This window comes from Perissodus microlepis, chromosome 8, assembly GCF_051167445.1.
Source record: "Perissodus microlepis isolate ML-2025 ecotype Zambia chromosome 8, ASM5116744v1, whole genome shotgun sequence".
Taxonomy (NCBI): Eukaryota; Metazoa; Chordata; class Actinopteri; order Cichliformes; family Cichlidae; genus Perissodus; species Perissodus microlepis.
Window position 1 is genome coordinate 4,393,708 of NC_140468.1, and position 23,326 is coordinate 4,417,033.

Consider the following 23,326-nt stretch of genomic DNA (forward strand, 5'->3'; position numbering starts at 1 on the left):
AGGTTTTTTGCCTGCTTCCTGATTTAGTTTGGTAGTGAGTTGTGTTTTGTGTCTTGTATTTAGATTTACTTTAATTGTATCTTTGATCTTGATTAATTTCAGCTGTTTCTTTTCCTCCAGCTGTTTCCTCTCCCCTTGATTGCCCTCAGTATCCTTTGGTAGAACATCTATTTGTCATCTGTTTGTTCTGCTACATTAACTTTTCCAACAGCTTGAGTTTGCTATTTTTCTTCATGGACTTTTGACCTAATTAGAGGCTAGTTTTGATGTGGTTTTCAAAATAAAATCCCAAACACAGACAGACCGTGGGAACAAATTTATTTCTATTTTGTCTCATGTACAGAAAGTTGAATCAATTTACAGTTTACAAACAACTGACCAGGTGAATGAAGCCGATGATTTACTGCACATGATGAAGGCCTACAGCTCAGTCCTCTTGATGCTCTTAACTATCAAAAACATCCAGCACGGTAGGTTGCCAGATTTGAAGTTTCCTCTCAGGGATTCGGTGTCAAATCGTTCACCAAATCTGAGAAAACACTTCATTAGCAAAACATAAACAAGCAAGAAAAGCCACGATTGCACAACTCAATACTTTCCATATCTGGTTCAAAAAAATAAAAGTACACTTACAGCAGTGGGCGCAACATTTAGCAGGATTCGATTCATGGTTGTGCTATTCTTCAGACTTTAAGTTACATCACATTTTCAGCTTGTTCCGTAGGCTACTGACACAGGCTTATGAACAGCAAGCGAATGGTACAAAGGACCAACATGTCAGCATGACTTTTATACAGCCGTTTTCCCTTCATAAGCAACCCATTACTCTGCAAAAACCACCAACAAAACAGCCGTCAGCCTCGCTAAGTTCACAGTTGTTGAATAGGCAGTGGTGATGCTAGTAACAGCAGGAGCGTGTTGGTCAGTATGTTATTGTTGTAAACATTTACGACCGGAAGTGAATTTCGTTAGAACTGGATTAAGGGAAAAGTCAGTGTATCTTCATGAAGTTCATTTGGCAACACAGTCCAATGCATCATTTTGTGCCAAACATCCTTGTTATCAATAATAATAGTTAAAAAAAATCATTAAAAACACCCTATTCTACATTTAACATGCACATTGTATACACATAAAATCTCATATAGATCATACCATTTACAGGTTCAGTGAAAAAAGAGGATAGATACAAGAAATTAAGATATCCAAGGACGGAATAGCCGCAAGAAAAGTTGTCTGTTTTGGCAGGCATGCTCCCCAGAGTGACGCGTGTTGCTGTTGTTGTTACCGCAATGCAGTGTGCTTATCAGTGGCTGCCGATCGCGACAGTGAGTTTAGGTGACCGCTGACTGCATTTTAAAAAGGGACCGGCATGCCTATCACTCGATCCTATGTGAAAGAAGGCACTTACAGGAGAGAAGTGGTTCAGGCTCTGTCTACAGGCAACCCCCGCTGATCTCAGTAGGATATTTCAGAAATAGTAAGTCTTCAAGTAAAAGCGGTTTGGAACTACGCTTGTTTCTTGGCGTTTAGGGGTTGTCTAGCAGGAACTTGTAGGGGAGGGCTTTTGGTGCCTTTTGTTTATTTCATACATTCATATGCATGCAACCTTTCTATACCAAATGGTCTTTCAAATATCTGGGCATGTATTTACACAAGATAAATGGGTCATTCCATATAAAATCAGCCAAATCTGAAAAAAAAAAATTCCCACCTGACCCCCTCAGAAGCTTCCACGGCTCCCCCCCACCTACCCCTCAAATTTAATGAGGCCATGCAAATTTTTACCTTCATTCTATAAATACTGTCCAAGTTAAAGGCCCTCAAAGTACACAGGGTTTTACTTGAGTTTTTAACATCATAAATGTTAGAAACTGTGAGCAAATCAATGTTACACCATCTCCAAGTGTCACAGTCTAAAAGCCATAATGTTGCTTTTGATGAACACAGATTTTACATAAACAACTCTAATATTTCACCAGAGAAAACTCAAAAAATGTGCATTTTGAGTAAACTTTCAAGGATTATATCACCCAGTGGGTGGGATAGTAAGCTATAGCATATGAATGGTTCCCGTTTTGATCTTCGTCTCTATATCAGGCTCATCTTCCAACTGTGATTCCTGCACAGTGATCTTTCAACACACCAGAATGTAGCGCACAGTTGTGGAATCAAGAAATGACATTGGTGCTCACATACTGTGTTTAATCATTTTGATAAATCACATTTATCCAAAAATTTTAGGTTCTAAAGACGTTTTTCAAAATCCTTGAGGGTCTCCAGATTTTCTTTGGCCATTACTTTTGTTCAGCGCAAGTGTTCTCATATGTTGACCTATACTCAGAGCATCCACTCGTCCTGAGACCCTTTGGGTTGTGACAGAGTGGGTGTGAAATTGAAGTTTTTAACAGAGCTTTAATGTGAATTAAAAAGAGCTGAATTTTAAACCACTCTTAGGTATTTTGAGGGCTTATAACTGTGAAAATATCCGAAGTATTAAGGTGAAACCTTACATTTCTTTATTACAGATGCTAAAGTTGTTGTATAAAAAAATCTGCTGATTCAAACAGGGTCAGGTGGGAGGCACTGATTGATTTTTACTGGAATGACCCAAATGCAACAAAGTCTCTGCTGGCCAAAACTCTCACCAAGAGAAGAAAGGCAGAAATGCGTACTTTTGGCAAAATTGTACAGTAGATCACTGTGATATTACAGAGAAGATGGAGATGATGCTGAACAGTTCAAATCATTACTATTTGAGTAAGTAATTACAACACATGAACACAGTACAGGAGGAAGAGGAAATCAAGAACATCCCTGAAGGAGCAAAATGCAAGTTGCACGTTGGACTTTATAATATTTCTGTAATCTGTTCACAAGAGCTCAAGGACAAACTTTCACAACTTCTTCAGACAGGGAAGCTGTTTTGGAGTAGAGAAGAAAAAAGAAGCTCACATCTTCTACAGTCATTGTGAGCATTTGGGTAGAATTAGTCCAGGGAAAAAAACCTAATTTGCCAAGAATTCCCATCAGTCCCATAAAAAATGCCATCCACTTCCAAATACTCTGTAAGTATCAATCAATAAGTTATCAAATTATTAGCAAGTGCTCTATTCTTATATTTTGCTCTATAAAATGGCTATTTCCACAGTCAGTATGTGCAATGGCTCAGACCATGGTTCAGTGACAGGTGATAGGAGACGGGGTTCACAATAAACTGGACAGATTTCAATCTACAACTCAGTGGAAACCAGAGGGATTAACTGACAGTGAGGCTACGAGAGTAACTGGCAAACACAAAGGTCAAACAACAACCTGGATATGGATTGGTGAAGCAGTGGCTGTGCTTATTGTGACCTCCCTCTCGGTGATGTGAAAGACTCCTCTTTCACAAGGCTGTTATAGTTCCAGTGTTCATTCAAAAAGCTCACTTCCTGGGGTGGAAGACCATCAGAGGCCTGTCTTCGATCTTCTGCCAGGGGCTCTTCTTGTTCTCATCTTTGTCCTCGGAATCATCCTCTGGACTGGTCATGGAGTCGCGGCGGTTCTCGCTGTTGCTGCTGCGGCTGCTGTTCACGCGGCTGCGTCCTCTTCTAGGGATGGTGGATCCTCGGGAGGACGGGCCTTCGTCCAGAAGAGGGGTTAGGGAGTTCTCCTCGGGAGAGACGGGACGTCCCTCACTGCTGCTGGGCTCGCTGTGGTCAGGGTAGGCCAGCTTGGAGTAACTCTTCCCGCCGCTGCTGCTAACACCGTGGCCCTTCCGTCCTCCCGTTCCCCAGCGCTCATCTTTTCCCTTTCTATTTCCAGCTGATTTTCGCTCTTGGGCCTCCAGAGGTGGTTCCAGGTTGACATCCCGCGGAGTGCTGCTGGAGCCACCTCCGAATCCACCACCGCCACTGAGGTCATTCCCAACATCTATGTAGGAGTGGCGCACGTGAGCGTTAGCTCGACCATCAAGAGAGATGAACCACGCCCTCGGGTGTTGCTTAACTCCAAGTTCCAGGAGCTTCTTCTCTGTCAGAGCTTGCAGTTCCCCGTTCATTTGAGCCATGGTGGAATCGTTGAATAGCACTGGGATGGTCACAGGTCCCCCGGATGAGTCAGATGCCCAGCTCGGTTCCTCAGAGTCGTCGCCTTGAGATCCTCCTTGCTGTTGCTGCTGCTGGCCTTGTTTCTGGGAGTGGTGGTGATGGTGCTGCTGGCCTCCTCCCATCTGTGTGCCATCTTTGTCTTGATCCTTCTGGTCCTTGCCATCTTTGCCAGAAAACTCAGATGGCAGGCGCATGTAGTGGGCGGGGATAACCAGGGTTGGCACCATGCTGCGGTACATGTTCTCCTTCATCTGGTCAATGGAGCTGCAAAAGATGATCTGACCTGGTTGGGTGTTGAGGGAAGTAGGTCGGGCAAGGCTGTCTGCTGCTGCTGCGGAATAATCCGGAGGCTTGTCGGACTGGCTTGGGACGTAGCCTTGGAAGCGAGGTGGGGACGGGGGATCAGAGGAGTACCCTCGATTGTCGTTGGCGTTGTGGTGTCTGTGATAGTCGGACTCCTTGTTGTCTTTGGGGCTGTAGTTCCGGTTGTAGTCGTCATGCAGCAAAGGGCTGTCCAAGTTGTTGGTCTCTGTGGCACGTGTAACCTTCATGGGGAAGCTTTCACCCCGCTGGGAACCTGATGCATTTTTACCCTTTGCGTGTCGCAGCATGTGGGCTGGAACATGCTTAGTTAAATCCTCCCTTGAACTCTGGTAGTCTCGCGATGGCGACAAGTCAGATTTGTCATTGGAGGGGCCTGATTCGACATGGCCTCCACAGATCAGATTTAGCCGTGACGTGGATGTGCCCTGGTCTCTCTTAGCACCGTTTAGATTGGACGTGTGAGGTTTGCCTTGCTGTCGACGTGGTTTCAGACACTTCCGTCTGAAAGATAAACAAAAACTGAAAGTCAGAAGGAAGCAAAACAGCTCCAAAAAAGGGGAGGGATTTCAAAAACTGTCTAATGAAGCAGGAACCCCATAAAGCCAGTTTTTAAGACCTTTATCATAGGCAAGGTCAGTACATCACTGGAAAAAACAGGTACACTATCTGACGCATGTTTTTTGCCCTCTGGTGGATTATTTGTGTACTGAAGTTCCATTTCAAATAAAGTATGAATGCTTATTGTACACAAGAAACTTTTAATGAATTAATTTTTCATGTTATTTTATAGTAAAAAAAAGGAAACATGTCTACTGGAGTATCTTTGCTCAAAATAAGCTTTCTTCGGACCTTAATTAAGCCCACATTTAGAACAAGCTGTTTTAGATGTGTAGAACAAGCCCATCCTCTGGTAAGCTATTTTCCTTATAATTGGTCACCCCTCATAAACAGCAGGTGGGTGTGGTCCTAATTTATTGATAGTAGAAAAAAATAGGCTTTGCAGGACTAAAATAAACCCATGTTTTGCTACAAACAGAAACCTAAAAGTGAGACCTGGACCTATGCTCCCCACACCTGCAGTAGTAGAGCAGCACACAGAGCAGGATGAGCACCAGCAGGGCCAGCGATCCCAGGATGGAGAGCAGGAACAGAGTGTGGTAGGTGGTGATATCCCTCAAGCCTGGATGAGACAAACCTAAACCTGCAAGACATCATTGCAAAAGTTAACTCAGATTCATTCATAGCATGTCAGCTCCCTATTATACTGTCCAAACAACTGCTAGTTTGTTTGTAAAGTGAGGGAGGAGGAAAGAATTTGATTTACATTGATCATGAAATAATCAGGAACTTGTTTCAGCTGATAATAGCTACATGACACCACCCATTGGTTTTGCTGTCACCATCTTGGTGTCTGTTTCAGCCAGAAGAGTCACCCCCTGGTGGCCATTAAAACGGATGCAAGTTTAAGGAAGCTATCATTTTTCATACGATCAGTGCTTCAAACTCAAGGCTATTTAACCTTGTCCTACAAAATCACCTTGTTTATTGATTTATTATTGAGTTCCTCAGGGACGATAAAGTGAATCTTATAGTAAAGGCTTCTCCAGCTTCTTGTTATCTGTGTTTCCACAGCAGTATAAAGGCACATGAAGAGTCACCAGTTAACATTTTACCAATAACAGCCATTTCATTTTCAATACCTGAAGACGTCGGAAAGGCAGCCAACCAGTATCCCATCTGAGGAACCACGACGTTCCAGACAAACTGCGTCCCGTCCTTTTTGATGTAGCCCGTCCCGTTCCGAACCCACAGCCCTGGAGGAAAGAAAATGATCAGCAGCCTCTAAGTACAGTCATACATACATAGTTTACATTAATAAAAGACTATTTGTAAGTTTTAGCACACAGCTTACCCGTCTTTGGCTGATACAGCCAAGCGGGCACACTCGTGGCCATCCTGTTTCGGGTGTCTGATGGCAGCGGCACAGAGATGTGGATCGGATCTGAAACGCGTATCACGCTGCCATCTTTATCAAAAAGCTGAATGCTGACCACTGCCAGCGCCGTCAAGTCCATCCACCCAGTTTCTGCACCTGTATTGGTGGTAAGGCACAAATACAGCTAAAAATGAACAGAATAATAACTCTGATCTTCATTTTGCTACCAGACGGTGGTATACGAGTGACTATAAATGACAATAAATTAGCAAAGTAGCAGCAATTTATTTACAGCAAGCTTATAGTCAGATCTGGGACAACTATTTCTAAAGCACACTAAAATATCCATGCAAACTGTGGTATTAAGATTTTATTGGAAAGACCTAGAAATGAAACCTCCTCAGATGATCCAGAAAGGCACAGAAACTTTGACCACACTGTAACATCAGTTTGACAGACTGACACTGACCTGAGCTGTTGGTCTCTTGGCCCAGCAGGAAGGGGAATCCCCCAATTTCATACTGGCTCCTGGCTGTGGTCAGCGCAGCAGTGAGTGCTGTGTAGTTGGAGCTGGACGGCAGCTGAATGGACTTCCTCTGGAGCTGCACCAGTGGCTGGTTACGAGCCCCTGAAGAAGAAACAATCCCCCTCCTCACAGTCTGTCACGCCTACAACCACCGTGTTTGTTTCTAAAGCTCAAAGGTGTAACGATATATGTGTGAGTGCATCACAGCTGTACGGAGGCGGCTGCGACTGAGCTATATTTGTAATAATAATGCACAGCTCTTCTAGGCTTAAGGTTGTGGAGAGGGGTGTGAATCCTTAATTATGGCTTATCTGTTGGTTTGTTTATCTCATTATTAGCAGGATTATGGAGGATTTGCCACAAAATTTCTTGAAAGGTGGAGACTGCTACAACTCAGAAGTGGTTAATTTTTGGAGTGGATCCAACTCTGGATCCAGTAACTGTTTAACTATAGACAAGAAAAACTGGTTACATGTTCACAAATATGCATTACTTCGCACTGAAGTAAGTAAAATTAGGAAAAAGAAAACAAACCTGATCAAAATCCCTGCTGGGATCCGGGGATTTCATTTATACAGGGTGTGGAGCGAATACAGTACAGTCTCAGAGCTCTGCTGTTGTGTAACGGCTCAGTCACAGGAGGGTAAAAACAGGAACCACTGAACTGTTTCATACTCAGTAATTGATCACAATAGTTGTGGTGACCAAATGTTCACCTAGAAGTTTAATGTGCAACTCCCTCAACCTCTGAATGTCCACTCTCAATACAAAGTTGTATTTTTACTCAGTTGTATATCGAATTTGTATTCTTATTGTATATTTTATTCTATTTTATTCTACTGTATATAGTATTTTATTTTATTCTATTCTGTACAGTTGTGTACAGTATATTATTCGTATTGTATTCTAATTTTTGCTATATAACTTTTGCACTGTCCACTTCCTGCTGTGACAAAACAAATTTCCCACGTGTGGGACTAATAAAGGTTTTCTTATCTTTATCTTATCTCATCTGCCAGTTGGTTGTATTCTGGTTATATTCCTACGCAGGTGAGGTGTCAGAGGTGTCGTGTGTGGATGCGAGGAAGAGATGACCCAAACGCAGGACGTTGATTTATGAAGGATTACCACGGTGTTTATTATGGGCTGGATGAACAAATATTGGCTGACTGAACTGAAAACACACACAGAAACGGCAGTGACAACATCAATGACAAGACAATGAACTGATGAAACTGAGGGACTTAAATACACAGGCTAAATGATGAGCGATTAGGGGCAGGTGAGTAAACAGCTGGACTTAATCTGACTAATGATAAATGGGAAGATAACTAGAACATAATGCACACAGACTAGGGCTAACACAATAAAACAGGAAGTGGAACATACGGAAGATAAACAGTGAATATGAACTGAAAATACCGGGTCAACGACCCAGGAAACCTGACATGAGGCTGTCGAGCACCATTGTAATTGTGCAGTTAAATTGCCCCTGAAGCAACTGCATCGCTGTCTGTGGATTCATTTCTACATTTCTGTTTCAGATCTTCGAGTTTCAGGCTGAACTCTGAACATAAGCCAGTTAGTGTGAACTTCTGTGCAACAGATTTGCTATTTTCTGCATTTTGTTGCAGTTAATCACCAAAATGTCACAAACAGATTGCATGTAATTAGCAACTTGCCTCTTTTCAAATGCAAATTGATATCCGGCTGTCTGTCCTTATTGAATTTTATTGCTAATTTGACACACCAAAATTGCTTTCAAGACAGCAACTGATTGCAGACCCAATTCAAAACAACCATTTAAAAGGCAACGAGATAGCGAGATTGTGATGATTTGCAATAATTTTGGTATTGAAAAATAAAAAATAAAAACTCAAATGGCCAAACTGAACAATCCAAATCACCACAACAGAACTATCGTTTTCTAATGAGTCTATATTATATTAAATATGTTCTGCATGAGGCTTTTTTAGAGGCTGTTTTTACCTGGAGACCCAGAGAGCACCTGCAAGACGTCATCGTACAGAATAAGAGTTCCCGGCCTCTGAACGAGCAAGTACAGGCTGACTGCTGCATACACTACAAGAAGAAGAAAATGAAATCAGCAGATTTCACAGGTGCAGGAACACTGCTGAGACAGAGTTTGTTTTAAGACTCAAAATAATAAAAATAACCATCATCTAGGCAAAAGCAGCTCCATAACCTCAAGGCTAAAGGAAAAAAACTGGATTCTGTGGGTGAATTACACATGACGCAGTTTTTAAATCCAGTCTCCTCGTCCTCATCGACAGGCCCGACTGAGAACTCCAGCAACAAAACAAAAAAGACATTTTTTTATTCCCACAATTAAAAACAAGAGATCCTGTGATCCTGTTCTAAAAAAAACCTCAGCTGTGGCACTACCAGGCTTTATGCAACAGAAATGCTGCTTCCATTTTAATCACAGCAGTATCGAAGCCAAGCGCAGCCTTTGGAGTAACCTTAAAATGGATGAGGTAGGTCAACAGGTAAAAAATACTTTAAACTTCCACCTGTCAACTCCTTCTACAGCTTCCACATAGGTTTTATTATCTACTGGATGTATATAAAAGATGGACACAGCATCTAATGTTTCTATACCCGACATTTTAAAAGCTCAACGTTACCGTTACGGTACTTGCCAAGAAGAGAAAAAAGCAAACAAGTCATAAAATGTGCTGGACTTACGCGGGATACGGCTGGAGTGCCAGGGCACAGAGTTGGTGACGTAGTCTTGTTTGGAGGCTGTAATAATGACCCATGTTCCCGCACGGTACAGGAAGTTGACTCTCACCACGCCATCTTTGCCAGCACGGCTGGACGCCAACAGGGTCTGGTTACCGTGTACTTCCACCTGAGCGTCTGCCAACGGGGACAGGTCGCTGTTGTCGAACACCTGGACTCTTATTTGCACCTCTGCAAGGAGAAAAAGAGGGAGAGTAATTAGCCAGTAGCTAACTGATGAGTGTTTTGAACAAACAAGGCTAATATTTTGCCAATTATTGAACAGAATAAAAGACATTTCTTCTATAACATTTCTGTCATATTAAAAGCGAAGCTTTCCGATTCACCAGTCTTGTGTCGTCTCATTAAACTGCAGTTTTATCAATTTATCAAGTCACCCTCAGCTGTCCTACAAGGACGGCATAATTATGCAGCAGCGTTACAATGTCATTCAAAATGACCTACACAGAGCGAAGGCCGCATAATTACCATGAAACACAGCATGTGCCCCAACAGGTGAAATAAAAACATTAAATACACTTTGTATTTTATTTACTATAATAATTAGAATTGCCTGAGGAGATAATCAGGCTTTAGGTTTCATCACATTAACAGAGATGTTTTTTGTATTAAAAGTTTTCTGAAAAGTTATGTTTAAAAATGGTAATGTTAAATTTCCTCAGTTAATTACTTACATTAAATAAGTTCAAATTAAAGTAATTAAGTGTTCAGAAAGTTTATGTTTAAATATGCAAATATATTCCTATTAAGTAAGTATTAAATTACATACGTACAAGTGACAAAATTGGGTTAAATAAACATTTTAACTTTATTTTTCCAAAAAAGAAAGATAATAGAAGCAAAATGGCCCAATATTTAGTTATATATCGACACACAGATATTCAGGATGTTTCGCTGACAAAAATATTTTTTGTGCTGATGAAAAAAAGTCATGGTGATTCTCAGTAATAACTTACTTTCATGTATAAAAAAGGTAGTTTCGTTTTTTTAAAACAATGAAATTTCTTTTGCATGACTCTATTTAACTAAATTCAGTTTTATTTGTATAGCGCCAAATCACAGCAACAGTGACCTCAGGGTGCTTTATGTTCTGAAGTATGTTATAAAATAACACAGCAAAAACCGCAATGATGAGCAAGTGCTTTGGCGACAGCGGGAAGGAAAAACTCCCCTCTAACAGGAAGAAAACTCTGGCATAGCCATTAAGGGAAGGAAAGTTATCTGCCACGACTGGCTCGGGGGTGAGTGGAGGGGGACAAAGAACCGCTGTGGAAGAAAGCCAGAGATAAATAATAAGTAATAATTAAAGCAGAGTGGTGTATAAACACACAGTGAGTGGAACAAAAATCTAAATAATCATATTTATCCTTTACTAAGCCTTTTAGCTCCTCCCACTTTAAGCCGGCTTTCTTCTGATTGGCTGACCCTTGTAAACTGAAGGTTTGAACATCAGGTGGGTGGGGCTTCTGTGCCTGAGATGAGGAGCTTAAAGGTATCTCCTCTTACTGACATCACACAGATCCAAGACCAGAAAAAAATAGCTTAAAGCTGAAAGTTTAGGTCAGTCTGCAGCATGATCTATTGTGCATCCACCGTAGTAACAATATATCTACGTGACAGAAAATAAGGAAAAGCATAATAGGTCTCCTTTAAGGGCATCGGCGACTATAACATCATCAGGAGGTGTAACTTATGTTGACCCCACAGCATGTATATTATGAGTCAACAGATGTGACTGATGAAGAATGCATTCAGAGTTTTAAATGTATTGACCGGTGAGCTGTGTGCGCTGCTGCTGCAGACTAATCACTTCCAGCAGGGGATGATTGTTGTTGTTAGTTTGATGATGATGTTTGTAGTCATCACAGCCACACCCGTCATAAATCCGTTGCGTGGCTATTTCCGCCCCTCATCCCCTCATCATTCTTGTCAGCTCGGGAACATTTTCTCATCTCGTCTCTTGGACGACGTAGATGTGGGTCATGCTGGGGATGTTCCCATGGATACAAGCTGACACTCCAAAAAGCTGGCTTGTTGTGTTTCAGTCCCTGAAGGACTGCGAGCTAAAACCGCGCAGGCCTCCAGCGACAAACCCCTCGATGCACAACTCTTCCAGAGACAGCAGCTAATGGCTGCATTCAGATAATAAGCAGTATGTTTGTGTGTCCATATCCATGGTGCATGCATAAATGCTGCCATCCATTAACATAAATTGTCCAATAAAGGCTCCTTTGTGTGTGTGTGTGTGTGTAGAGAGGATTTCCTCAATCTGGGCTCCTCACTTGAAGGCTTGAAGCAGCTCCATTGACACAAACACAGAGAGTCACAGTGCCACAGTGAGATACAGTGGTAATTTTTCCCTCCCTCAGTGTCCTTCAGAAGTGATTCAGTGGACGCATCTCAAAACACAACTTAAATTCACCGAATGGTTGTCAAAATCAAAGGCAGGAAGCCTCTTATTTCTTGTACAGTTTGTGCTTTTCTTTTAATATAATCGCCATAAACTCTTCTTTAGGGACTGAAACGTCAAAGTGGCATTGTTTTTGAACCCATTATATGTTTTACAGGAAGATTATTTAAAGGCTCCGGTTGTGTTTATCATACCTGAACTGTTTCTGTTATCTCTGACGTTATGTTTTAAAGTCATATGCAAAAAGGAGTAAACCTGACTCAATATGGATGCAAAGAAAAATCTGCAGATGGATTACGCTTTGGTGTAAGCTTGTTTTGATTTAATCTGTTTCCTTCCAAAACAAGCAACATCTCCACCAAGCCAGATAGCAAACAATGTATGGTCTGTGTTTCACATCTGGAGTTTACTTATTAGTAATGTTTGGCCTCGACTAACTCAGGCTTTGTCAATTAAATGACCAACTGTTAGAAAAGAGTGAAATGTTCACAGAAATTCAGTGTAACATCATAAAAAGGACACGAGTGAGCCAATATTTGGTCTTACTGGGTAAAAAAATGATTCGAAAAATGTGCTTTTTTTTAACTAACACATGTTTGGACTTGCTTTCAGCCACATGTGCAGTTTTCTCATGGGCCACATTTGTCTTCGACCAACAATGTTGGCTCAGGGTGAATCTGGCTGCTCCGACTCAGTCACAGGACCACAGTGCAAGGGCCTGATCTCAGGTGTGTCATGACAGTAGCTGACCCAAAGAACACCTGCCTGGGCTGTAACCGAGCAGTAAGTACATAAAGCGGCACAACTTAGACCCGAATGTGTCAGCAATCTGACATTTCTAAATACAGGAATAGATTTGTAGCACTGTGCAAATGCTTGCAGGTCAGGAGAACTGCTGAGCTGTTCCCGAAACAAGCCTGACGCATCAATTAAATGACAATTTCCTCCCTCAAAGCAAAGGTGCAAAATCTATGTTAAAAAGTTAGTTTAACAGACAAAACATTTCTTAAAGGAGAGGTGGAAGCAGCACTCAGAACCTTATTCTAAAAGTAAAGGTGACAATATGAAAACTAAAGTGAAGAATTATCAATAAAAATCCACTTTTCACACATAATAAAAGATACAGGACCACTAAAGAACATTTTAGGAACGGTTTCGCAATCTTCTGTAGTTCCAGTTTATTATTAGCTTGCTTTTGAGACTCTACAAATAAGGACGATGATTAAAAAGAAGAACATTTCCTTCTACAGTGTGGAGCTGTAAACGGAGAAGGTCACAACAGGAAAGCACTGCAAGTGCAAGTAACTCAAATACTGTATACTCAGTTACATTCCTCCACTCTCTGTGCCTGTGACCATTCATGCATGTCAAAAATAGCTTCAGGCATGCATAATACAATGTAATTACATAATGTCCTTAAACATGCACCACAATAATATAAACACGGAGTATGTTAAGGCCTCTGCTGAAGCATTATTTAACGGAACAATAGCGGGGGGGTTTGCAGGGAAATTGATTTTGGAGTGAAGAAATCTAAAATGTTGGCTCAGGGACTGACACATTTCCAAAACCGCAGGCCCTCCTGCTCTCACTGTTACTCACTGTGCAAAGCAACAATGACACACATGAAGGCCCGGCTTAGTTGGGCCTGACACTGCACAGGAACAACAGACTCAGGCCTGCACTCACATCTGAATCTCTCACATCTGCACAGCACGGGAGCATAACCAGCTCACGGCCACCAGCGTGGCCTCTCTGTCAAAGCAACTCGCAGATATTAAAGAATCTATACCGCCAAAAGACGACGCTATCCCGGGGCAAGCACGGCAAAAAGCCTCGCCTGTAATTAACCGTAAATATCTTTCAGGTTGCCATAAAATCAGGGCGCATCGCTGCACAGATCGACTGATTGTCGACAAAAGCCGTAAAAATGCAACCACTCCCATCTCCTCATTGTGCCGCATCCCCCGTATGGCGAGCTTACCCAGTGCTCCCTGATCTGGAAGAGATTTGGCCAGCGCCTCCCAGACCGCGCACACCGACACGAAGAGGAGCAAACGGAAGATGCAGTTTGCTGGCATCCTTGTAGCTACATCTCTAGTCCCAGACCGGCGGCCGTGTGTCCATATTTCTGATTTTTTTCCCCCCCTTCAGACGTCTTTGAATGGAGCCGAGATGCTGCCGACTGTGTGGGCTTCGCCTTGTTTTTATTGTCTGAGGAGGAGCGCAGGAAAGAGAGCTACGTTTCCCTCTGCTGATCTCCAGTGGAACAGCGACCCATCTGCACTACTCTGATACCAATCTGGACCCTTCGTGGACCTTTAATCGGGAGGTCAAAGTCCCTGCTCGGATTGTGATTATTAATTATTAGATTATTAATCTCAGTTTTTCAGCTTTTTTTTTTTTAATCAATCAATGCGTGAAACAGAGGGCATCTTTAAAAGCCTGTATTAGGATAAACCTCAATAACAGACCGGTAATTACTTCAACCAAAATAATAATCTAGTTCATCAGCATTAAACAAGGACAGATATAACAGCAGGATAATGCAGTGTTGTTTCTGATGGCATCCGTTGTGCTGACCTTTTGCTAACCATGTATTTTAGAGGAGGCCAAAACTATGGAAGCCTGTTTCCGCCACTAAAAAAAAAAATCCATAACTCGAAATTCCGACTTATTTTTTCGAAATTTTGACTTATTTTCTCAAAATTTCGACTTATTAACTCAAAATTTTGAGAAAAGTAACTCAAAATTTCGAGTTAGGGCAGCCAATCAGTAATCTATGTGAATGACGTCATTTCCTTGTTAGCCCCCAGGTACAAATGCTAAGCTAAGCTACCGGTTTATATCCAGTCATGAATGGACAAGATTGCTGAGTATTTTCAGTGTGGCTTCAAAAATGATGAAATCCTTGTGTTATTAGCGGAATCACATGGCGTTACTATCAGCAAACGTACTCGGAAAAGCGCCAATTTGTTACGATCCGGTTTTGAGTGCGTTACTCTGCGCCGTATGCTTCCGGGTAACAAGAAAGTGACCTCATTCACGTAGATACTGATTGGCAGAGCTAACTCGTATGTTTCTCCAAATTTCGAGTTCCATTTCTCCAAATTTTGAGTTAATAAATCGAAATTTCAAGAAAATAACTTGAAATTTCGAGTTATGGATACTTTTTTTTTTGTGTTTTTTTTTTTGTGGCAGAAATGGGCTTCCATACAAAACTGACTGATAGCTGGAGTTTAATGATACAAAACCATCAAATATTCCCACCTGAAAAGATGTTAAATGTTTTGTCGTTTTTTGCTTTTTTTCATGATAAAAAGAATCTAAACTGTTACTGGACGTCCCAGCAAATTCATCCCAAGGTCAGACTGCAATGCTCAAAAAGACTACAGGCCTCAAAATGTTTGTCCATGACAGTATAATTAGAAGAAAACCGAACAAGTGTGGTTTATTTGGAAGGTCTGCAGAGAGAAAGCTGTTCTCTGTGAAAAGAACAATGCAGAATAGCTTCGATCTGTATCTGGACAAACCGCAACACTTCTGGAACAATGTCCTTTGGACAGATGAGACCAAAATGGCGATGTTTGTCAAGGATCAACCACGTCTGGAGAAAACCAAACACAGCACATCAGCACAAACACCCCATACTGACTGTCAGCACAGGCACGGAGGGCTGATGAGTTGGGCTTGTTCTGCAGCCACAGGATTGGGTGTCTTCCAGACATTGAGTCGATCGTGAACTCCTCTGTATGCCAAAGGATTCAAATGAGACTGCAGCTGTCTGAGAGCTAAAGCTCTTCTAAACCTCAAAGAACTGAAACAAAACAAAAGCCTTTCAGTCACAGCTCATCCAAGTGTCCATCGACCTGCATCAGGTCATACAGGAAACTATTACTTTAAGTTATTGCTGTTAAAGTTAGTTCTGAAAGTATTCAATCACAGGTTGTACTTGGTTTTGTTTGTTGCAGAGTTCTGCAAAAACGGGCAGCACGGTGGTTAGCACTGTTGCCGCACAGCAAGAAGGTCCTGAGTTCAATTCCAACATCAGGCCGGGGTCTTTCTGTGTGGAGTTTGCATGTTCTCCCCGTGTTTGCGTGGGTTCCCTCCGGGTACTCCGGCTTCCTCCCACCGTCCAAAGACATGCAGCTTGTGGGGTTAGGTTAATTGGATAATCCAAATTGTCACCAGGTGTGAATGTGCGAATGAACGTGAGTGCGAATGGTTGTCTGTCCCTGTGTGTTGGCCCTGCGACAGACTGGCGACCTGTCCAGGGTGTACCCCGCCTCTCGCCCTATGACAGCTGGGATAGGCTCCAGCGCCCCCCGCAACCCTGAAAAGGATAAGTGGAAGCGAATGGATGGATGGATGGATGAGTTCCTCTTCTGTGGACAGGTATAAAAACTTCACTAAATTATTTATCAGTCACCTTAAAATATTTTTGGCACGTTATCTTTAACTTTCCCACCTTTTTTATCTTATCTTACATGACTATATATGCCTGACTGACTGAGCCTGATTGATATACGATAATATAACTTTTTTTTTTTTTATCCCTTTGAAACTTTTTCTGTGACCCCAGTTCTTGAAATTGGACTTCTTCTTTTTAAAATCTAGCTTTTTTCATTTTGGTCCCCACTCATTTGCAAGGAAGAAGTCACCTTCAGGTCCAATAATTAGCCCTAATGAGTCAGTGTGTGTATTCGGGTGTTTTAGTGGTTAAATCTTTTTCAAACGTTAACTTTGAGAGGCTTCAGTGTTTCTCTTAATTTGTGCATTTACAGTAAATATCAAAGGAAATTTGAAACTTTTCACTTAAACTCTGGGTTACACCGATATCCTGCCAGCTAGAAAAGCCTTTAACAAGAACAATGTAATGCAAAACTGAATGTAGGAAGGTAACACTTTCTAGTTTCTGAAAGTATGCTTGTTTAGCGTCCAGCTAAAACAAAAGTCAACTCTAGATGGGGCGCTGAGCTGGAGCAGGGGTGTCAAACATAAGGCCTGGGGGCCAGAATTGGCACGTGCCATGCTGACAGATGTCTTTCATATCCCACAGCAGCATTTCTTCATCATGTAGAAAAAATGTGACATACTGCTGAAATTAAATTTCCTTTTCTCATGTTAAGACATTTGGAGGATTTAATGTGAAAATATATGATATGATACGATATGAATGTGATATCAGTGTGAGCTGTGTGTGGCTCTTGTTGTAAAGTCAAAAGGAATAGCTATAAACACAAGGGTGCTCGCACATTTGAATACAAGAATAACAAAAACCTCCAGTAGCTGCGGAGGGTGACTGGCTGGAAACAGGTGTTGAGGACAACACAGGTGAAACTAATCAGAGGGGGGAAAACGATCACAAAAGAAGGAAAACCAACCAAGATCAGTCAGAGACGTTATAAGACAGAGACGCAGTGCTCAAAGAGTCCCGAACTGAAATCAGTAACAGAAAAGATGGCAGCAGAAGCAGAATTTAGGAGGAAAAAGGTGTTTTTGATGCAAAGTTTTTAAACTTTTTCACTGTTTTGTTACTGGTGATTCTATGCATGCACCTTTTATATCTTGTTGATCATTTAAATTATGCTAAATCTAAATAATGCTTCAAAATAAATAAATGTGGTGACTTTTAACGACTTCTGGTTTTGCTATGTCGGCTATTCTGATGAGGAGCTCGGTAAATCTAACTATAAATCTGTCTGTCTTTGGTTTCTTTGAGCAGAAAAGTTAAAGCACAGTGATTTTTTTTCTCTCGCTCTGTTATTCACATCAGGGCAGAAATCCACAGACGGGCTTAGTGCTGGACTCTGTTCAGATCCTCCCTTCGATCCAGGTTTCTCTCTGTCTGCTTTCATCACTCACCAACGGCAGCCGGCTGTCATATTTATCATCTTTATTATTTAATTAAAAATTCTTTGGCTTGAGGATTTTTTTCCCCCAGGCAATGTACAGAAGTGTTTGTAGATTTATTGTTATAAAAAAGTGATACATTTGACACAGTGGTATTTCATTTTCATTACAGAAATCAAATCTCCTGTCTGTGGGGCTGTAATGGCTTTTCACATCTGCTCAGAGGATTTTATTGATGTATGAAATCAGGTGAAAATTTAGAAAATGTTTGGCTGAGCTCAAATATGAAGGAACAGGACAAAACAAACCTATGATATTTTAACGCTCTGCTATGGAGTTCAGTGTAGTCCTGGTTGTATGGATTCATGCAAATGTAAAAAGAGGTTTTCTTCAAACACAGACACGTGGCTCACGTTTAAGACGAGCAGCAGGTGGCAGAGGTGAGAGAAAATGATGCCATTAGATTAAAAGATCTTGTGGATGAAGGTGGGATTTTTCAAAGCATCGTCTCTGAAAGTGTCTCCACCTGAGACAGACATGTCTGACTGCACAATCGTCAAGCTTAGGCGCTTTCTTTTTTTGCAAAGCTAAGATAGTTGAGTTGGATACAAATGAGATGCTGCACATTTTTATGTGTGTGGATGAGGCAGGATTTGACTTGAATAAAGTAAAGAGGCCTGAGTGGATGTGCCAGACCATCACAATGAGTGTTGCTAATGCTCAGCATGGGGTAATTTACCACGCTGCATCCTTGGGAGCTGCTCCACAGACTGGCTTCTTCAGCTGTTGTACATGGCCTCTCCAGTGCCCTCATTCCCCCAAATGAGAGGCTGACTGTGAAAGCCAATATGCCACCCAATGTGGAAATTTGTAGGTTTTCACCACTCGAGCCATGTGGGGGAACGGATTGAAAGCCACCAACAGATAATAATGAAGTTCCTGCCACTGAAGTCATTTAAACCCTAGTAAGGAATTCTTCTCTGTTTCGAGGTGGAAGGTGTATGATTGAGAAATTCATATTCAGATGTTGTGACTGTGAGGACATCACGCCACCGACTTGTTGAGGCTCAGGAAGGCATATAAAAGACACTCCCCTCTGTGTTTCAAGGGAAGTGATTGGATGTGATGTAGGAACAGCGATGTGGTGTGACACAGATGACAGACAGGATGTTCCTGTAATATTTCATTTTTTTTACTTTTATGGTAATTTTACATTTTGTTTGTATACATACATGTGTGTTGACTCTACTGTACTAAATAACTCCTGCTGCTGGGTTCTATGTTGGAGCATTTTTTTCTTTGTTTTCTAAGACATATAGTTTCACGTGTCATTTTGCGTTTCTCAATTTTACTTTAGTTCGAGGAGTTCAGACATTCAAGAGGAGCTCAGAGCCAGCTGAGGTGGTTCAGGCACTTTACACGGACACCATCTGGGTGACCAAGAACACACTGAAGAGATTAGATCTCCTGGCTGACCTGAGAACACCTCGTGTTCCCCAAGATAAGGTGGAGGATGTGGTTGGGAAGAGGGAGGTCTGGGCTTCTCTGTTTAGGATGCTGCACAACCCGGCCTCGGAGAAGCAGAAGAAAATGGATCAAATGAATGGATCTGCAATATTTGTATGAAGTTTGATATAAATCCTTAAAGTTTCATTTTTGTGTTAACACTTGTTACTCTACATTAGGCCTGTACTTTTTTGCAGTACTCTCTTCAAAGAGTACAGTGAGGTTTGGGAAGAAATATGAAAACATTTGGGACCTTAACACAGAGGTGAGAAGTTTTTATTCATTGGCCAACATCATGGTCTGTAAGATTTATTTTACATGTTCTTCTGGTTTAGCTTTTAGTTTGGGATTTTCTGTTGCGATTCCTTGAATCTAGTTTCTGATAACTTTTAGCTGTTTTTAACTGTCATATTTCTGTTGTTGTGTGTCTCTAGTGTCTTTGTTAGTTTTAACTTCTGTCTCATCTTTGTTCACCTGCCTCTCATTACCCTGCTGTGTCCACTTCTCATAATTACCCTCCTGTACAAAATGTTTTCTTCAGTCCTTGTTTCAGCATGCTGTTAACCTCCCTTATGTGTTTCTGGTTGTGTACACCTGTGCACATCTTTGGATTTTGACGCTTTATGTATATTAGCTCTGGATTTTTTGTACACGTGCCAGAATAAACAGCTCACCTTCGTTTGGATTTGGGCCCTAATTCCACAGTCGCTAAGTGATGGACTTTGAGTGGTTTGACATTTGAGAAAGGTTCAGATTGCTTCAGTGTCTTTTGCACAGATTATTATGAGAAATGGAAAACTGCATTAAAAGTGGTGAGAATGAACTTTCTGGTATGAGAATTGCTTCAAAAACTATAAAGCCCAGTATAGGTTTTTCTAAGTCTGTATAAATCCATCTACTCATGACATTTTACTTCAAGGTAATGTAATTAGGAAGGGGAAGTAGTTTTTTTAACTGTTTGACTGCATCCCTTATCTTGGCTTAAGATCCACTAGAACTCTCTGAGACCTGTTCTATAAGTAGGATCTAAAATTACATAAAAAGCAGGATTTCATCTTAAACTTTGGGGTTAACCCGTTTTTGATACATCACCATGGTAACTTGTTCTCACCGGAGTGCATTCCTATGGTAAATCATACTGTCAACATTATCTGCTCTGGAGGAGGTCATGTGCCAGATTAGAGCTCACCGCTTTAAATCTCCTACCGACCAATCAAATCTCTGGAAAATAGCATCACTGTTCCTGAAAGATCTCTTGAATCTGTGCACAAAGAAGTAGGAGGGTCTGAAGTTTAATAGTGTCTGAACTTTGTGTTTCCCAGATGAGCATCAGGCTGAATACAGAGTCTTACATACATACAGCCTATTCCTTGATTATGGAACAAAACTCTGTGTGTGTTGAACCTGTGCAGGGTTCAGGTTATGATTATGTTCATGTCCACCGCTTTAGATGGAATTTCTTATTTGGAACACCCAAGTGAAAATCCAGATTTGATAAAAGATAACATCTTTTAGGCTTATTTAGTGTGCAGCTGAAATTCTGCCTAAACCTCTGTGGTTCTCTGGTGAATGTTATGTGATTAATGAAGACATCTTAGCAATTAAAAGAACCTATGTAATTATGTTTTACACAGAAATTGTTTTTTGTTTTTTAAATGTCTGTCTGTGTTTATCATACTTGTACTGTTTCCTTTGTTTGTGGAAAATGTTCTTAAATAATTTAATCTAAATAATTACGTTTTTTGATCACTTTTATATGAAGAAAAATTAGCAAATGAAATGTATTTAGATAAACCTTATGTTTGTTTGGATCATGCCACAATCTTCCCAGGAGTGAACATCCCACTAAGTTCACCCCAATGTCAGAATGTGCAATGCTCATCTGAGACTCTGCAGGCCTCAGTTAACATGTTAAATATTTAAGTCCATGGAAAAAAGAGTCAAGAGGTTTGTTAAGAAGGGTTTCAAGGAGTAAGCGTCTTATCTCTAAAACAAAACCAAACATGGAAGCACAGCTTTTTTTGAAAAGTTGCATCTGAACAAACCACGAGACTTCTGGAACAATGACCTGTGGACACATGAGAGCAAAGTGGAGATCTCTGACCATGATCCACCACGCTGGGGAAAACCAAACGCAGCATATCAGTGCTGTGGGGCTGATAATGGAGTCAAATGCGAGCCATCTGTCCAAGTACTAAAGCTTGGACCAAACTGAGTCATACACCAGGACAATGATCCCAAGCAGAGCAGCAAATCTACAACAGAATGACTAAAAATGATCAGAAACGTGTCCTGCAATGACCCAGTCGTAATGTAGAAGTCAGCCTGATTGAAATGCTGTGGTGAGACATTCACAGAGCTGTGCATGAATAAATGCCTGCAAACCTCAATGATCTGATGTATTGTTGTAAAGCTGAGTGGGCCAGAATGTCCCCACAATATGACAGACTGGAGGTCATACAGAAAGGAACTTCAATAGTTCCAGTTATTGCTGCGAACGGTGGCTCTACAAATACTGACTCATGGCTTGTACTTAGTTTTTCATATGACAGCAGTCCTGTGAAAACTTTACAATTTACAGTCATAACAGTTGGGCTATTTTTCATCCTTTGTTACATCCATGGTTCTGTTTCAAACTAAATATAAACATCTGGTTTGCTGCTGTGTATGATTCAAAGTACTTTGTGCAAAGATACTCCACAGTAACGGCTCTGCGGCATTAACTCTTGCTACTCTAGCTCCCTTAGGCAATGCTCACTCAAAAACATCACGTTGTAGTGATTAGACGATTAGATGTATGCACATAACCTTCAATTATCCTCGCCACAATATTGGACCAATTCATGTAAACAACTTTGAAAAGTTGTAGGAGCATACTGACAAATTCATTCAAATACACAGCTGGGATCATGAATGTTATTTGAAGATTAAAATGTGACAGTGCTGAGGATAAATTTCACAACACCAAAGAAAAAGATTTAATTTGTGCTTTTTATCAGCAAATACTCTGGCCACTTTCTCATGTTTGGGAATTAAGATCAAATTTAAAGTTAAAGTTGGATCAGGCACAACCGCTGGTTATAGCTTTTTAAGTGTAGGACTAATTTGTTCTATAGTAGGTTGTTATTCACTTAGACAAATGTCTTTTTAATGGCTTCATAAAGAAAATGAGTTTTGAAACTTTGCCAGCGTCTGCTGCTGCTTGGAACATAATAAAACAGATTAAAGCTGCAGCTGACACTTTTGAATGGACAAAGGGATTTTTAATTAAGCTCATGAGTGAAGTGATGACTCTGCATGACATTCTTCAGCTCTCAGATCAGGAAGCATCCTTGAGTCAGCAGGGGAGGGGGATGTTCGGGCACACACAATCAGCCATTGTTCTCCTGGAGGCCTCTCCATCACATGTTTGGTATTGCTTCATTTTGTTTCTTTGAAAACAGTCAAGCGATATTCCAGAAAGCTGTTGAGCAACAAACAGCAGCAACATGGCATCCATGAAGGAATCAAAGGACTGTAAATGTGGAAACTGTCAGCACACATTTAAGTCTTTCTGCTGCTTTCATCTAGTGAGCATATATTTCGTCAAAGGCAGATGGTCGCCTGTTCGATGTCTCCTTAGGAAATGAACGATAAAGTGACAGAGGCTGGTTTATATGTGAAAGTGAGAAAGTGCCATTAAATGCTCACTAAACATCCCAATCTAGCTTTACAGACAACATGACAAAGGATTGAATTTTTCTACAAAATCTTTTTGGAAAAATTCAGAGTTCTTTCTACCTTATCTGATGGAAGGTAAGACAATGACAACTGAAAAAAACCTGCAAAAATAAATTATATGTTCATTTGTGCATAACTGATATGATTTAGATATTAAAGTTTGACCATGTTAACCCGTGTTAGCTGAAATTCCT

The 23,326-nt window shown here is 41.1% G+C and overlaps 1 protein-coding gene across 1 annotated transcript; it reads right to left on the minus strand.

The window, feature by feature from the left end:
• Positions 1-301: 301 nt before the first annotated feature.
• Positions 302-14,304, minus strand: fam171a2b (family with sequence similarity 171 member A2b). Its single transcript, XM_084937090.1, has 8 exons — positions 14,038-14,304; positions 9,587-9,814; positions 8,867-8,959; positions 6,821-6,979; positions 6,328-6,507; positions 6,116-6,229; positions 5,490-5,616; positions 302-4,916 (listed from the first exon to the last, which is right to left on the minus strand). Exons 1-8 carry the CDS (start codon positions 14,132-14,134, stop codon positions 3,428-3,430), a joined length of 2,487 nt encoding a protein of 828 aa, XP_084793216.1. The 5' UTR covers positions 14,135-14,304; the 3' UTR covers positions 302-3,427.
• Between the last annotated feature and the right edge of the window lie 9,022 nt (positions 14,305-23,326).